This window comes from Erpetoichthys calabaricus, chromosome 1 (assembly GCF_900747795.2).
Source record: "Erpetoichthys calabaricus chromosome 1, fErpCal1.3, whole genome shotgun sequence".
NCBI classification, from domain to species: Eukaryota; Metazoa; Chordata; class Cladistia; order Polypteriformes; family Polypteridae; genus Erpetoichthys; species Erpetoichthys calabaricus.
Window position 1 is genome coordinate 354,367,942 of NC_041394.2, and position 16,368 is coordinate 354,384,309.

At 42.1% G+C, this 16,368-nt stretch overlaps 1 protein-coding gene across 1 annotated transcript; it reads left to right on the top strand.

Annotated features, from left to right (window-relative positions):
• The first annotated feature begins 523 nt into the window (after positions 1–523).
• Positions 524–11,167, top strand: LOC114669056 (gastrula zinc finger protein XlCGF52.1-like). Its single transcript, XM_028825174.2, has 3 exons — positions 524–600; positions 6,082–6,477; positions 9,061–11,167. Exons 2-3 carry the CDS (start codon positions 6,114–6,116, stop codon positions 9,885–9,887), a joined length of 1,191 nt encoding a protein of 396 aa, XP_028681007.1. The 5' UTR covers positions 524–600; positions 6,082–6,113; the 3' UTR covers positions 9,888–11,167.
• Positions 11,168–16,368: the final 5,201 nt, after the last annotated feature.

A 16,368-nucleotide genomic window follows, 5' to 3' on the forward strand; every position in this document is an offset into this window, starting at 1 on the left:
TTCCTATGTTGTTTTAAATGTGCTATATAAATAAATTGACATTGACATAAGTGCCTGACGTACACAAATTTAATATATGATTGGCTGAAGTCGAAACTGATTTGTAATACGCCCCTTTTTACTCCTTGTATGCAGCAATATCTGCTTGCAACTCGGGGATTCTAACTCATTCCGTCACAGCTTCCAGCGGTTCTTAAAAACAAAAATGTTACTAATAACGCACCACGTGAATTACAGAAGTGGCTGTACATATGGTGATCTGTCTAACAATTATAAGACAAATTTTGTGAAAATCGGTTAATAAAGTTACAACTGATTTTAACAGCAGAGCTCCGCACGACTCCATATCTGTTCTGTGAGTTTATAAGCTGATCTGACCGCTCCATTATGGCTGCCGCGCAGACGCATCACTTCAAATAGGTTCAGCGGCATATGTGAGTAGCTATCGGTAGTCACGTGTTTCTGGTCGCGTGCGTGCCGCGTGACGTCACGAAGAGAGGTGAACAACATTGAAAGCACGCTGTCTGCCGCCCATGGCCAGTGCAGGAGAGGAGAGGCTGTGGATGAGTTTACAAGGAGTCACCAAGAGGTAGAGAGAGGGTAAGTGCTCGGCGATTACAGACAATATATTACGTTGGTGTGAATTTTCATTCAATTTTTGCGCACGACTTGAATGAGAGGCGAGCAGCGTGTTCGTGTCCATGTGCACACCGACCGACTTTGCTCGGCTGAATCCCCTGTGTGGCCCCCGTCGTGTCTTTGCTGTTCATTTGTGTTCTCCTGTCTCATTTCTACTTTACATCGAGTAGACACACTGACGTCTTTATTCCTTCTCGTTTATTCCTTCAATCGTGCCCCAAATCAACGAACTCGAAGAGTCGCCTTTTTCCGCACACACACACACACACACACACACACACACACACACACACACACACACTGCTTTGATTTCTGCCTTCTTTCCCAATTCAACCTGCAGTTTCCAGTTTAAAGACCAGAGCGGAGTTGGTGACTGGCTAGCCGTAAAAAGCAGTGAGGAGTCAAGGTTTCAATTGCAGTTATGCGCTAAATAGAAGCGACGCTAAGTATGTGTGTTTTGTCGACTTTTCAGAGGTGTTTGTTTCCTTTGAGTGACTATATGTGCATAAGGTTTGTTGTATCCCCTGAAATAAAAATGGTGACCGATATAATGGCCAAGGGGTCGCTCACGTAACACCTGGCTGCGGCAGTTAGAGGGACATTTCCGGAGGGTGGGACCGCGTGTCTGCCGGGTTTGCCAACCGGGATCCCGAGTTGTTTTGTCGTGTAGTGGGTGCGGCACCGCACTGTAACACTGCATTCTCCAAGTTGACTTGACTTTATATTAAATGGGTGTTGGTTCTATTATTTCAATTACGTCTACAATCGCCGTATGTGTTTTTAATGAGAAGCGACAAGAGCGAGTATTCGGCCGCGTATTGGGGATTTCTTTGAAAGTGATTTTACTGGGGTGCTGTGGGTACAAAATGTTTGGATGAGACCTTCATCGCGCACGAAATTATGCAGCGCAATAGGCCCCCTTGTGTCCTCTGCCGTAGCATAGAAGAGGGAGCCAGTCCCGACTGAGAAGCGCATTGCCATCGCGCTTTATAAACTGGCTGCCTGTGTGGAGTACGGGGTTGCTGCCAAGACTTTTCGTGTGAGCAAATCCTCCGTTCACAGGAGTGAATATGGGGTGTTTCAGGGCATATGCTCTAAACTAATTAGGCAATACATTATCTGATGTGGATGAGGCACGGCAGATTTCTCAACGTAATGACAAGTCAAACAAAATACTTGGTGTATGGGTGCAATTTTCGGCTCAGATACCCTTCACTGGTGCACTAATGGGGGATATCGGGGTTATGTTAACAAAAAAGGCTGGACATCTATTGATCATGTCATGTGATCTAAGTACTGCCACTGCAGTTACTGCTTTATCGAATCACCTGAAAATCCACGAGCTACACGAATATAAATAAATAGGAGAAGTTGCAGGAAGGTGGGATTTAGTAGGAGTTTAGCACTGTGTTAGATATGAAATCATGTATGACTTTGTTTGCGATTTTTACTTCTTCAAGATGAACCAGTTAAATGTAAAACTTTTTAGAATACAGTGCTGATGTTCTAAAGTATTTTACATTCTAATGTCTCCTAAAGTTTATGAAGACCTGTACCATGTAGTTACTGTCATCCATCACTGAGCACTTTTATACATATCTTTATTTCTAAACCCCCTGCTGTCATCTAATGTCTGTTATTAGATTAAATTGTTTTAATCCCAAGGAGAAATTCATATAGCAAATATGCATATAACAGCAGCAGCAGAAACATAAAACAAGGGCAAATACTAGCCAATCCAAATGATATGTGAGTAGAAACGAATACATAATTAAATATTATAACAAAAAATAGATACGTTAAAAGAGCATGTCAAAATAAGCTTAATGACAGGCAGTGGCACAGTGGTTAAGGCTAAGGACTTCAGACCCTGAGGTTGTGGATTTAAATCCCACCACTGACACTGTGTGACCCTGAGCAAGTCATTTCACCTGCCTGGGCTGCAATTGGTGGGAAGAAAAAAAACCTCAAAGAGAAATGTAACCAATTGTATCTCAAACGCTGTAAGTGGCTTTTGATAAAAGCGTCGGCCAAATAAGTAAATGTTAACAAATTCACAGAGAGGAAGCATTGAAATGCCTGATAGTAGTTGGCAGAAAAAGGCCCCCAGAGGCCCTTCTTGGCACACCGTGGTGGAATGAGTCTGTGGCTAAAAGTGCTTGAAGAGAGAGCACCTTCTGGAGGGGATGGAGGGCGTTTGTTTCATGATGGCATCCAATTTTGGTATCATCCTTTCTACAACAGCTTCCAGTGTGTCTGGTGTTTCCCCTGTGATGGAGTAGGCTTTCCTGATACGTTTTGTCCAGGTATTGTGCATCCTTTGAGCTCAAGTTGCTTTTCCAGGGGCCCCATGTATAAACAGTGCATCTGCACAAAAATGTTGCGTACGAACATTTCCATGCTCAAATTGTGATGTATAAAACCTAAACTTGGTGTAAAGCTACGCACATTTTCACGGTAGCTCAAACCCTGGCGTATGCAGGTTCTGCGCTCAGTTTTGCAAACTGGCAGCACCCAGCGTCAAAGCAGTGCTACTGTTCCAGTGTGGTTTCCCTCTTTTTTAGATACACATCCCTGATGTGGCTTTATAAATACACTGAAATTAACCGCATATTGTTTGTTGTATCTGATTGGCCATTCTGTGGACGATTATATTGTTACAGGTTAATTACAAACTATCCTAAATACCATAGCTGCTTTAGCGTTGTTACTCTCACTGCACCTTCTTCTTGTTCTTTCAGCTGCTCCCGTTAAGGGTTGCCATATCAGATCATCTTTTTCCATATTACTCTCACTGCACCACTCAGAGTATTTATATCACTGTATCTGAGTGTGAATCACAGATCTACAGCAACTGATCAGAAAAAGAATTATCGGTATACAGCATCAACACTCTGCCTCAGCCATGCTGTCTATTTGAACTGCTCTCGTACGGCAAACACTTTAGAGCCTTTCCTGTACGGACCTCACGGTTCAGAAACAGTTTCATCCCAAGAACTCTAAACGCACTCAATCAGTCCATCAAGTGCTCCTTTTAGAACTGTTTGTACTTATAAGGACAATCACCTCACTGTAAACTTGCGATGCAGTTATAATATTGCACAACCTGAGCCACTTTATAAAGTGCATATTTACATATGACGATATCGTTTTGAAGATGAAATGCAGCAAAATGTTTGTTATTTATACAGAAAAAACTTTATTTAAATGAAGTTAACCTATATTGTTAATTATTAAATATGCGAGGACACGGTGTCGCTGCGGTAGCAAGAAGCTGGTGCTCCGTTCATGGATTGGTGCTGACGTGACACTGGAAGGATAGATGGATGGAATAATTAAACATGTACTATGAAGATAATTCAATGTTCCTTAAAAGTTTTGAAGAATCGGCGTTCTAAGCTTACAGATGGCTAAACGTCTATTACAGTGCTGACTGTGTGGTGATTGGTTATTTGGCGAAAGAAAAGTAAGGACAGGAATCGGGGGTTAGTACGTTTGAAAGAGACAGTACTGCTGCAATAAATTATTTCATCGAAGGTCATGCAACAAGCATCTTGTGTGAGACGTGAACAATCACTGCGCCACTGTGTTCCCATGTTTAATAACATGCTTTAACTCCTATCATCATGAAAACGATATCAAGTATACATCTCAGTATTTTAGTTATTCAGAGAGCTGTAATATCACGAATGTAATGGATTCTGTGTCCTGTCGGAGGAAGAGAAAACCCGGAAGCACGTAGTGATTCACACACATGGAGCACATAGAAGATCAAATACAAAACGATGCATTTAATGTGCTACTTTAGTTACGATGGGATTTGAGAAATTAGTAAATTAAGCGATTTTAAGATGTTTATGATATTCTACTTTAATCATGTAGTTTATTTTGTCATTAAAGTTGACATTTCGAGCTTTTTTCCCCACTGTGTGCCTATTTTTTTTTTCTTTCTCTGTACTCTAATAAGCTTTCATATGACACTCAGACCTTGGGCTACAACTCGCCTTTTCACAGCGACTTTGATATCTGACAACTTTTCTTTTATTTCGTGCACTGTGTGACTTTGTGAACTTGAGCTTTGGAGTTTCTCCGACATGCTGTGTCACTCGATCAACTTCCTTTTGTTGTTTATACCACTGTTTAAACCAAACAAATAGTATGTTTTTCTTTGCCTTCACTTGGTATTCGCTGAAATTCTTCTATTTCCTCCCGTGCTTTTGCCATTGCCTTTTCACAGAATACTGAGTTTGAGGGCTATTTATACTGATTTGCATATTCAAAGAGGCGTAATTCTGGGAAGATTTTGGGGAATGGCAGCAGGCATATGCACGTGCATTACTTTTCACGCTGACTGGGATTTATGTAGTGGAAGAATGTGGAAATTGAAGCACGCACAGGTTTATACATCTGGATTTTTTTGTTTTTGCATACGCACATTTCCGCTTTTGTCCGTACACCAAGTTTTAGTGTGAATTCTACGCACGTCGTTATGCATGAGACCCCAGGAGTCTATGGAGTAGAACGCCACACTGGCTACTATGGGCTGGTAGAATATTTCCAGCAGTTTACTGCACACCTCCGGAGACCCGAGTCTCCTTAACAAGACCATTCTGCTCTGGCCCTTCTTGTCCAGTGCCACTGTGTGGTCAGACCAGACATGTGTTGTTTATGTAGACCGCCAGGTACTTGTAGCTCTGCACCACTTCCACGTCCTCCCCCTGGAGGCTCCGTGGCACACCTAAAGTCCACCACCAGCACTTGTGTCTTGTTGATGTTGAGTTGCAAGTTGTTGAACCTTAGACATGGCCAGGCATGAGTCTTCAAACTGTGAGGTCCAAATGGCTGTTATTGCTGTGGAGAGAAGCCGTTCATATGAGAAAAGAATTGGATTAAGGAGGTCAGAGAAAATTAAGACAATTTAAAGAACACATTAGCACTAGTCTACTGGGTATTTTGCTAAATGTGTTCACTGAAGTTGCATATTTTAGTTCTTCTTCATATGAAATAAGAAGTTGTTTGTATTATCATGAAGTCCTTTCCTTGCATGTTTTCTGTTCAGTGCCCCCCACCCCCATGCCTTGATGTTTGTGTTGAACAGCTCAGGTCACCAGAGTGCATGTCTGACTATTCATGGGAGACATCAGGCTCAATTACAGTGGCAGCAAACCCCCACGTTCATTGCACATCTGATATGAAAAGTATGGAGTTAGTCAGTGTGCAGAAAACTGGGTGACTTGATGTAAACCATCACTGATTTGTGAATTTCCCATTGGGATTAATAAAGTATCTATCTATCTGATAGAGGGTTGTAAAACGAAATTCAAAGGTCTTTGTGTAATAATAATAATAAATACATTTTATTTATATTGCACTTTATATTTTAGCAATCCCAAAGTGCTACAGAGTAAAAATATTGATGGTATCATCCTGTTCTTTCCACAGAGAGAAAAGCTGCAATTTACTGTAACATCAAGATGGACATGAAAGTGGAGGTATGCAAGGAGCAAAGGGCTGCAAATGTTAAAGAGGAGGACAGTGAATGGCAGGAGAATCTCTGCATTAAAGATGAGGACTGTGAACTGGGGTCAGTGGGCCTTAAAGAAGAGGCTAAAGAGAAATGTTTCAGCATTGAGACACACACACACAAACGTGTGGAGAGCGTTAAAGAAGAAGACCTTCAGTATGGGTGTTCTGATGAAGTTGTGACCGGGTTAATCTTTTCTCAAAGCAGACACTGTTTGTCTCTGGAGCATCCAATCAATGTAAAGTCAGAGTCTGACACAAAGAGGAGTGAGGGAATTTCACCTGTTAGAAATCTGATAGATCAGCCTGGAGAAAGTAAGTATAAAGTTAAAATGCATGTAAGTTTTGGGGTTTGGGGTTATGGGCCTGAAATGGGCTATCTTGTGTTTTATTGTGTGCTTAGTGCAGTTTGCACATTCATTTATATTGCTGTTGTAAGATGCGGCAGTTTGGTGTTGTGGTCTGATCTTCAACGAAGTCCCAATGACAGACAAACGCTATTGTCTTAAACTAACGCACAAACAATTGGGCGAGTTCTCGTTATTCCTTTGGAGGAGTTGCCTGAAACACAAGGCAACCCAAACAAACAAATTCCCGATACAGAATCTAGAAACAAGGTCAAAAATTGAACATGGAGTCAATCAATCCAATAATCACAAAGCACAATAAGGCACAAGAGACTTGCCACTCCCTAGTGCATTCAGGTGAACTGCCAAAAACTGTGGGAGATTTCTAGGGTGGATAGCTGTTCCTGATGCTGATTGGATTGTTGCCCCACCTCTTGAGGGACCATCCACAAAAGACATGGAATGGAACCGAAGGAAATAGCGCACATAGCACAAGTAATATTCACAAAAATAAGAGCCAAGAATGAACAATACAGGCATAAAACTGGCTGAAATATAACACGGGCATAGTGGACCTTGATGCTCAAAATGGGTCTCAGGGAATGACTGTTACCTAGTGGGGTAGAAGCAGGAGGCTTGCTAATAATAATAATAATAATAGCGGCTAGGTATAGTGTGACTTGTCTGGACACAGCTCATGGGCCAGCGTATTGTGTTCAGCGAGACTTTCAGTTGCATTACTTGTAAGAGTATTTTGTAGTTTAGAGACTTTGGATTCCGTGATTTAAAGAGTAACATCTACTGACTGTGTAGACTTACTGGGCCACTTTAACAGGTGTGGCAGTGACCTTCCCCAACCATGATGCCCCTGTGACAGAAGGATCGGGGGGAAAGGACATATTTACAATAATACCTCTCCTGGGACATGAGAGGGGGCGATTTCCCCCTTGGTTATGTTGAGGCCATGGGTTTGCAGTTTGGAAGCTCAATTCTACAGGGACCCGTGGTCACCTGGACACTTGCGGAGCCCTGGACTGCAGCACTTCCACTGCACTCGGAAGTGTTGCCAGAAGAATATCCAGGGGCACCTGGAGTACTTCCGGGTGCCCATTCAAAACTTCCACCACTACTGGGAGTACTGCCGGAAGCTAACCCAAGAGCACCTGGAGTATTTCTGGGTGTGGCTTAGAGGCCACCTCACTCCATTTGGGGAGCCAGAGTCGGGAGTAGGAGGACAAAGCTTGCGAGGAGTGGAGGTGGCAGAAGAAAGGAAAGGCCAAAGAAGAGAGAAAAGGAAGGGACTGAGCAATATTTGTGGGTGAGCTGTGTGCTGTAAACGGAAGAAAGAAAAGAAATAAAAGCGTGTGTGCTTGGACTTTGGGTCCCTGTGCCTGTCTGTGTCGGGGTTGAATTCCACACAGGCTTGTTTAAGAAGTCGAAGATGCTTGGAGGTGTGCGATTTGGGAGGTTTGACCTGTCTAATCTGAGAAAGAGTTATGGATTTTTATTTGAATTTCTGTGCTTATCATTGACAGTCTGTAACAAGCACCATATTACACCTCAATGGTTCTGAGTACCAAAGTACTTTGAGCTGGTGGTTAACTGTAATTGTGCCATCTCCTCTGAAGCCACATGTTCTTAACATTTGGGTAAAGTGAGGCACTGAGCTGAGCAAGGCTAATAACCCAAATGGGTGGTAAAGGCTTCTGTGCACAGTTAAGAGGCCACTGCAAAAACCTCTGGTCAGAAGCCTGGTTCTCATGATGATAGCTATAGGACCCTATAGGAAGAGCTATAGGATGTGAGCTGTAGAGTCTCCTGATGTGGCTGAAATGAACCAAAAAGGTTTTAGAGACCTGTCTTCTTGTTGTGTGTGTGTGTGTGTGTGTTTTAATTAGGGACTTCCATTCAACACAGGTTTGGAACAAATAGAACTTTAATGCTATAAGAGAGATCATTAAACAGGCATTATTTGTATACTTTAGATTATAATACAATGGAGCAAATTCAACTTTGACTACCATAAAAAAATCATGACCGTACACATCCAGTACCATTCTGTTGGAATGTAAAAATTTCACCCATGTTTTACAAAGCTAACATATCCTGGAGTTGCCTGCCATTCCCCTTCCGGGCAGATAAAAGTAACTGCACTGATTTTGGGGTTTCCTCATCTGCTTTTTCTGTCCGACCACTGCAGCTCTTATAGGTCTGTATGTTTAATGTGTCACTTTGTCTGTTCCTCTGTTTTGCTTTGGTGATTAAATAAGTAATTTTGATATTTGTATGCAAAATTCCACCAATAATCTTTTCAGTTGGGTCTGTCACATATAATTTGTTTAGTTCTAGGCTCCAATGACTGTGCTCATGTGGTGAGTAGTTGTAATAAGTTGAGTGTCCTTCCATGTGAAACCTTTGTGATTATTTATACTTTTTAAAGTGTTCATTATTTTAACCAGCATTTATTTGATGTTGTGACTTAATGTCAATAGTGTGAGAGCAAATTGAAAATAATCCCTCTTCTTTTTTTCCCCTTGTAAACCTGATACAGGAGACAGACCTCACTGCTGTTCTGAATGTGGGAAACGATTCCTTTACAGGGGTAATCTTCAAAATCACATAAGGTCTCACAGGGAGAAGCTGTATCGTTGTTCTGAATGTGGCAAGCAATTCACGACAAGCTCCAATCTTCATACACATAAAAAAGTTCACACGGGAGAGAAGCCATATTGGTGTTCTGAATGCGGGAGACAGTTTTCACGAAAAGACACTCTTTCCAAGCACCAAAAAATTCATATGAAAGAGAAGCCTTACTGCTGTTTTGAATGTGGCAAACAATTTTGCTCAAAGAGTAGTCTTCAGCGGCACACTAGAATCCACACTGGAGAGAAGCCGTATTGCTGCTTGGAATGTGGGAAACAATTTTTTCACAAGGCCAGTCTTCAGAAACACACTGGAAAGAAGCCCTATTCCTGTTTGGAATGTGGCAAACAATTTTGTAAAAAGAGTACTCTTCGACAACATACTAGAATCCACACTGGAGAGAAGCCATATCGGTGCATAGAATGTGGCAAAGGATTTTCACGAACCAACAGTCTTAAGTGTCACATAAGAATCCACACTGGAGAAAAGCCATATTGTTGTTCAGAATGTGGCAAACATTTCACAAACAGGAGCACCATTTTCAGACATGCAAAAATTCATATAGGAGAGAAGCTGCATTGCTGTTCTGAATGTGGCAAAAAGTTTTTAGGAAAATGCCAGCTTAAGCGGCACAAAGAAATTCATGTGAGAGAGAAGCCGTACTGCTGTTCTTTGTGTGGCAAACATTTTTCACGTACTGATAGTGTTAAGAGACACAGTAGACTTCATACATGAGAAAGGAGAGATGAAATAATGAAGATCATGCCCAGAGGTGTGGCATTGGAAGGTGTGAGATCCCATAAAGTCCTAGCCAAAATACAACAGTTGGAATAGCAGTCTTGTCTATTAACATATGAACTTTATGGTAGTAAAGAATACATTTTTAAGATACAAAGAAAGGGTACGGAACAGCCTACTGTAGGATAATTGAACGAGATCCTTTAGAATGTTAAGTGGGGTTATACCGAGTGTAACTCTTCCACCAGAATGTTATGAGTGCATTCAGGGGGTTCAGAGTCCTTGCGAGAGCATAAGGGACCCTCTGAGAGTTAAAAAACATAACCAGAAATTCAAAAATCTACTGGCCAACGAGTTAAGTGCAGAGCCAAAAAGGGACAATCTTGAAAACAAAATGAAAGCCAAAACCCCCAAACCAAATCCCGTGAAAGAATTTTCAAACAACATTTGGATGACTTTCAGTCTCAACAACTGTGTCGGGGGAAATTATATACTGAAAATATCAACCTTGAGTAGGAGTGTAGCTTTAGAAATTTGCACTCAGAAGAAAGTGTTCAGTACTTTTTGAATTAAGGAAGGTGCAGCCATAAATCATAAGGCACTAAGGCGGACATTCGGCAAAGAGTACACCAGCAGAACAAAAAGGACCCTCAGGAGGTCCTTCACTGCACACGACACAATTCAATCAATTGATTCATCGGTAGGAAAAAAAAAAAAAAACCTTCTAGGTAGGGGTCTCTAGTGAATGAATTGTGTTACAAATGTATAATCCAATAATAAAACAATACACAGTGTACATGATAAAATACAGTATAAAGTTATATTCTAAACATCTTGAAAGTTCATATTGTAAAACTGTCCTCCTTGCAAGCACAAAGCATAGTAAAAATGCATAATTGCAATAAGGTGATACAAAAAGAATTGCATTCTTTGTTCTTGAGTCATGAGTCAGTTTGAAAATCAAGCGAACAAGTATTATAAACCTCGTTCTTGTGTTAAGAAAAATTTATAGTTTGAGAATCAAGTGAATGAGAATTGTTTCCTGTTTGCAGATAATGATTAAGTTTGAAAATGAAATTAATGAGAATTATGCATCTCGTTCTCCGGTAATGAATTAGTTCAATAATCAACTCCTGTCGATCTCCACTGCCTCAAATCATTCCTGCTCATGAATCGATTCATGTGACCCACTAACTACGAATGAATCATTTGTGAATTGCCTGCCACTCATTGTGAGTTCAAAGTGAGAAGGCAACCCTGATTAAAAAAAAAAAAAAATGCCGATGGATAGACCTTGAACTGGAGTTCCATAAATACAGACAGAATTTTAAGGTCTGTGATTAGAAGGAGAGACGGGGTGAAGAGGTTTGTATGAAATTAAAAATGTTTCTTTAATGGACCAGCAGTTGGAACAACGTGGTGTCCTGCACAGCACTTGGGAAAACAAGAAGAGAATGAGACATGGCATGTCATTGTTTGGCTTACTCAACCATACCATCTGCTGCTCTTCTGGAGCTGTGGAATATGAGTCACATTTGTATGCATTTGTAAGGCGGGCTTTCAGTTCTGTAGGTTTAGCAAACGAGCCACAGGTGGCGGTGGACAGATGGGTTGTTTAGTAAGCCTTGCACTTGACAGCTTACTGCTCCTCATTCTTGACTATTTCCTTCTCTTCATCGATGAAGGCTTTCTTCTGACAGGGGGACCATGGAGGATTTCTGTTATTAGAGTTGCTATACTGTAGTTTTTAGCTTATTTTTAGATGAGGTGCTGTAAGTGTTCTTTATATAAACATCTGGACAAAGAAAAAAAATACAAAACCCTTGAGACATCGATTAAGTGAATATTAAGCAGCGATAGCCTGAAAGTAAGTCTACCACCTGTGTCCAGCAGGGGGTGCACGCCCTGGGAAGAAGTTTGTTAGAAACTGCAGCCTTTGCTAAAAGCAGCTATAATTATTAAAACTCTCTCTCTTTAATATATAAATATATATACAGTGCATCACTTTTTCCACATCTTGTTATGTTACATGTTATAGCCTTATTCCAAAATGGATTAAATTCATTTTTTTTCCTCAGAATTCTACACACAACACCCCATAATGACAACGTGAAAAAAGTTTACTTGAGGTTTTTGCAAATTTATTAAAAATAAAAAACTTGAGAAAGCACATGTACATAAGTATTCACAGCCTTTGCCATGAAGCTCAAAATTGAGCTCAGGTGCATCCTGTTTCCCCTGATCATCCATGAGATGTTTCTGCAGCTTCATTGGAGTCCACCTGTGGTAAATTCAGTTGTCTGGACCTGATTTGGAAAGGCACACGCCTGTCTATATAAGGTCCCAGAGTTGACAGTTCATGTCAGAGCACAAACCAAGCATGAAGTCAAAGGAATTGTCTGTAGACCTCCGAGACACGATTGTCTCAAGGCACAAATCTGGGGAAGGTTACAGAAACATTTCTGCTGCTTTGAAGGTCCCAATGAGCACAGTGGCCTCCATCATCCGCAAGTGGAAGAAGTTCGAAACCACCAGGACTCTTCCTAGAGCTGGCCGGCCATCTAAACTGAGCGACTGGGGGAGAAGGGCCTTAGTCAGGGAGGTGACCAAGAACCCGATGGTCACTCTGTCAGGGCTCCAGAGGTCCTCTGTGGAGAGATGAGAACCTGCCAGAAGAACAACCATCTCTGCAGCAATCCACCAATCAGGCCTGTATGGTAGAGTGGCCAGACGGAAGCCACTCCTTAATAAAAGGCACATGGCAGCCCGCCTGGAGTTTGCCAAAAGGCACCTGAAGGACTCTCAGACCATGAGAAAGAAAATTCTCTGGTCTGATGAGACAAAGATTGAACTGTCTGGTGTGAATGCCAGGCGTCACATTTGGAGGAAACCAGGCACTGCTCATCACCAGGCCAATACCATCCCTACAGTGAAGCATGGTGGTGGCAGCATCATGCTGTGGGGATGTTTTTCAGCTGCAGGAACTGGGAGACTAGTCAGGATAAAGGGAAAGATGACTGCAGCAATGTACAGACACATCCTGGATGAAAACCTGCTCCAGAGCGCTCTTGACCTCAGACTGGGGCGACGGTTCATCTTTCAGCAGGACAACAACCCTAAGCACACAGCCAAGATATCAAAGGAGTGGCTTCAGGACAACTCTGTGAATGTCCTTGAGTGGCCCAGCCAGAGCCCAGACTTGAATCCGATTGAACATCTCAGGAGAGATCTTAAAATGGCTGTGCACCGACGCTTCCCATCCAACCTGATGGAGCTTGAGAGGTGCTGCAAAGAGGAATGGGCGAAACTGGCCAAGGATAGGTGTGCCAAGCTTGTGGCATCATATTCAAAAAGACTTGAGGCTGGAATTGCTGCCAAAGGTGCATCGACAAAGTATTGAGAAAAGGCTGTGAATACTTATGTACATGGGATTTCTCATTTTTTTTTATTTTTAATAAATTTGCAAAAACTTCATTATGGTATGTTGTGTGTACAATTCTGAGGAAAAAAATGAATTTAATCCATTTTGGAATAAGGCTGTAACATAACAAAAGGTGGAAAAAGAAACTTAACAGAATGTCAGGTTATACAGCGCCTTGATGTGTGGAGTACAAGTCACAGGAGGTTCTGCTCAAGCTTTATAACACACTGGTGAGGCCTCTTCTGGAGTCCTGTGTGCAGTTTTGGTCTCCAGGCTACATAAAGGACATAGCAGCACTAGAAAAGGTCCAGAGAAGATGACTAGGCTGATTCAGGGCTACAGGGGATGAGTTAAGAGGAAAGATTAAAAGAGCTGAGCCTTTACAGTTTAAGCAAAAGAAGATTAAGAGGTGACATGATTGAAGTGTTTTAAAATTATGAAGGAAATTAGTCCAGTGGATCAAGACTGTTATTTTAAAATGAGTTCATCAAGAATACGGGGACACAGCTGGAAACTTGTTAAGGGGAAATTTCACACAAACAATAGGAAGTTATTCTTTACTCAAAGAACGATAGACACTTGGAATAAGCGACCAAGTAGTGTGGTAGACAGTAAGACGTTGGGAACTTTCAAAACTGTTTTTTTGGAAGAAATAAGTGGATAGGACTGGTGAGATTTGTTGGGCTGAATGGCCTGTTCTCGTCTAGAATGTTCTAATGTTATTTAGTGAGTAGCAGTACGGTTTCATGCCAAGAAAGAGCACCACAGATGCGATGTTTGCTCTGAGGATGTTGATGTAGTTTAGAGAAGGCCAGAAGGAGTTGCATTGTGTCTTTGTGCACCTGGAGAAAGCATATGACAGGGTGCCTCGAGAGGAGCTGTGGTATTGTATGAGGAAGTCGGGAGTGGCAGAGAAGTACGTAAGAGTTGTACAGGATATGTACGAGGGAAGTGTGACAGTGGTGAGGTCAGCGGTAGGAGTGACGGAGGTGGGATTACATCAGGGATCGGCTCTGAGTTCTTTCTTATTTGCAATGGTGATGGACAGGTTGACAGACGAGATTAGACAGGAGTCCCCGTGGACTATGATGTTTGCTGATGACATTGTGATCTATAGCGATAGTAGGGAGCAGATTGAGGAGACCCTGGAGAGGTGGAGATCTGCTCTAGAGAGGAGAGGAATGAAGGTCAGTAGGAACAAGACGGAATACATGTGTGTAATGGGAGGGTGGTCAGTGGAGTGATGAGGATGAGGGGAGTAGAGTTGGTGGAGTTTAAATACTTGGGATCAACAGTACAGAGTAATGGGGATTGTGGAAGAGAGGTGAAAAAGAGAGTGCAGGCAGGGTGGAGTGGGTGGAGAAGAGTGTCAGGAGTGATTTGTGACAGACGGGTATCAGCAAGAGTGAAAGGGAAGGTCTACAGGACAGTAATGAGACCATCTATGTTATATGGGTTGGAGACGGTAGCACTGACCAGAAAGAGGAGACAGAGCTGGAGGTGGCAGAGGTAAAGATGTTAAGATTTGCATTGGGTGTGACGAGGATGGATAGGAATAGAAATGAGGACATTAGAGGGTCAGCTCAATTTGCTCAAGGATGCTAAGGATAGAGCTGCCAAGGAAGAGGAAAAGAGGAAGGCCTAAGAGAAGGTTTATGGGTGTGGTGATAGAGGACATGCGGGTACAGAAAGATAAGGAAGATGATGATCTGCTGTGGCAACCCCTAATGGGAACAGCCAAAAGAAGAAGAAGAATTGGGTGGTCTATAACACATTCCTAACATAAGACCTCCTTATGCTTTCCAGATACTTCTAGTTATCCTCACTAAGATGAGACTCATCATCCAACTGAACTTAAATTCTGTTTGACATAAATAGCAACCCCCATCCTTCCTAGTCAATGTGTATCCCTCTATGTTACACTCATCCCCATCTTTGTTATTTAGCCAGGTTTCCTTATTGCTATAATATCATAATTATGTTCAGCTACATACAACTCCAGCTCACTTGTTTTGTTTTTGATCATTTTAGCATTAACCAAGCTGTTTTTTTAATGTGCTACTTAATCTAGCCAGCCACCAAGACAGCAAACCAGGCCAACTTGGAGGCAGTCTGAAGCCCAGTTAAATAGAGAAGGTTAGTGTCAGGCATGGCAATCAGCTGTAAAGTTTTAGCCAAAACCTTAATGTTGGAATCAATCTAATCAGTTATATAAAATGCTGGGGTGTACCCTGTAGGTGACGCTCAGGGGCCTCATCTGACCTCTGTGGGAAATGAGTGAGAGCTACTGGGCCAAGGGTGGGCCCAGCTAAAGAAGTTCAGTCCAGGAAAAGGGGAAATTGGAAGGTAAGATTGGGGGACACTGACTGTTGGGACTCTGAATGGGAAACGAAGAGAGTCAGCAGATTTGATGGAAAGAAGGAAAGTGGGAATGTTGTGTTTGCAGGAAATGAACTGGAAGGCGAATAGGTCAAGAAAATTGGGAGGCATCTGTGGGTTGTGGTAAACTGGAGTGAATGAGCAATGGAGAAATGGTGTAGGTCTAGTCGTACCCGAAGAAATAAAAGATAGTCTTATCAGTGGGATAAGGAGGAGTGATAGAGTGATGAGTGTCAAGCTGGGCCTTGGTGAGACTGTAGTTAATGACATTTGTGCATATGCTCTTCAAGTGGGCTGTGACAGAGGGGATGGACATTTTCTGGGCACAGGTGGATGAAGAACTTAGGGCAGCACATTCGGGGTGATTCTCAGTGGTGATCTAAATGGACACACGGAAGTAGTGAGATGATAGAGAGGTGACATGGAGGGTGGAGAATAGGAACGAGAAATGCAGAAGGGGGTAGAGGATAGTAGATTTTGCCATGGCATCTGATTTGGTAATGTCATTTGAAAGAGATCAAGAATTGTAAGGTCACAAATGGGGAGAGTGGTGATGATGGACTGGGAGATCAGAATCAACAGGAGAATAAAACCAGGAGACTGGTGGAGATTAAATAATAGATAGAATAATTAAACACGTACTATGAAGATATTTCAATGTTCCTTAAACATTTTGAA

What these genes read in the sequence shown, in the direction of transcription:
- LOC114669056 (XM_028825174.2), top strand. Translation starts at nt 6,114, where the DNA reads ATGGACATGAAAGTGGAGGTATGCAAGGAGCAAAGGGCTGCAAATGTT. An exon ending in GATAGATCAGCCTGGAGAAA is followed by an intron (nt 6,478 to 9,060) that starts GTAAGTATAAAG and finishes AACCTGATACAG; the next exon opens with GAGACAGACCTCACTGCTGT.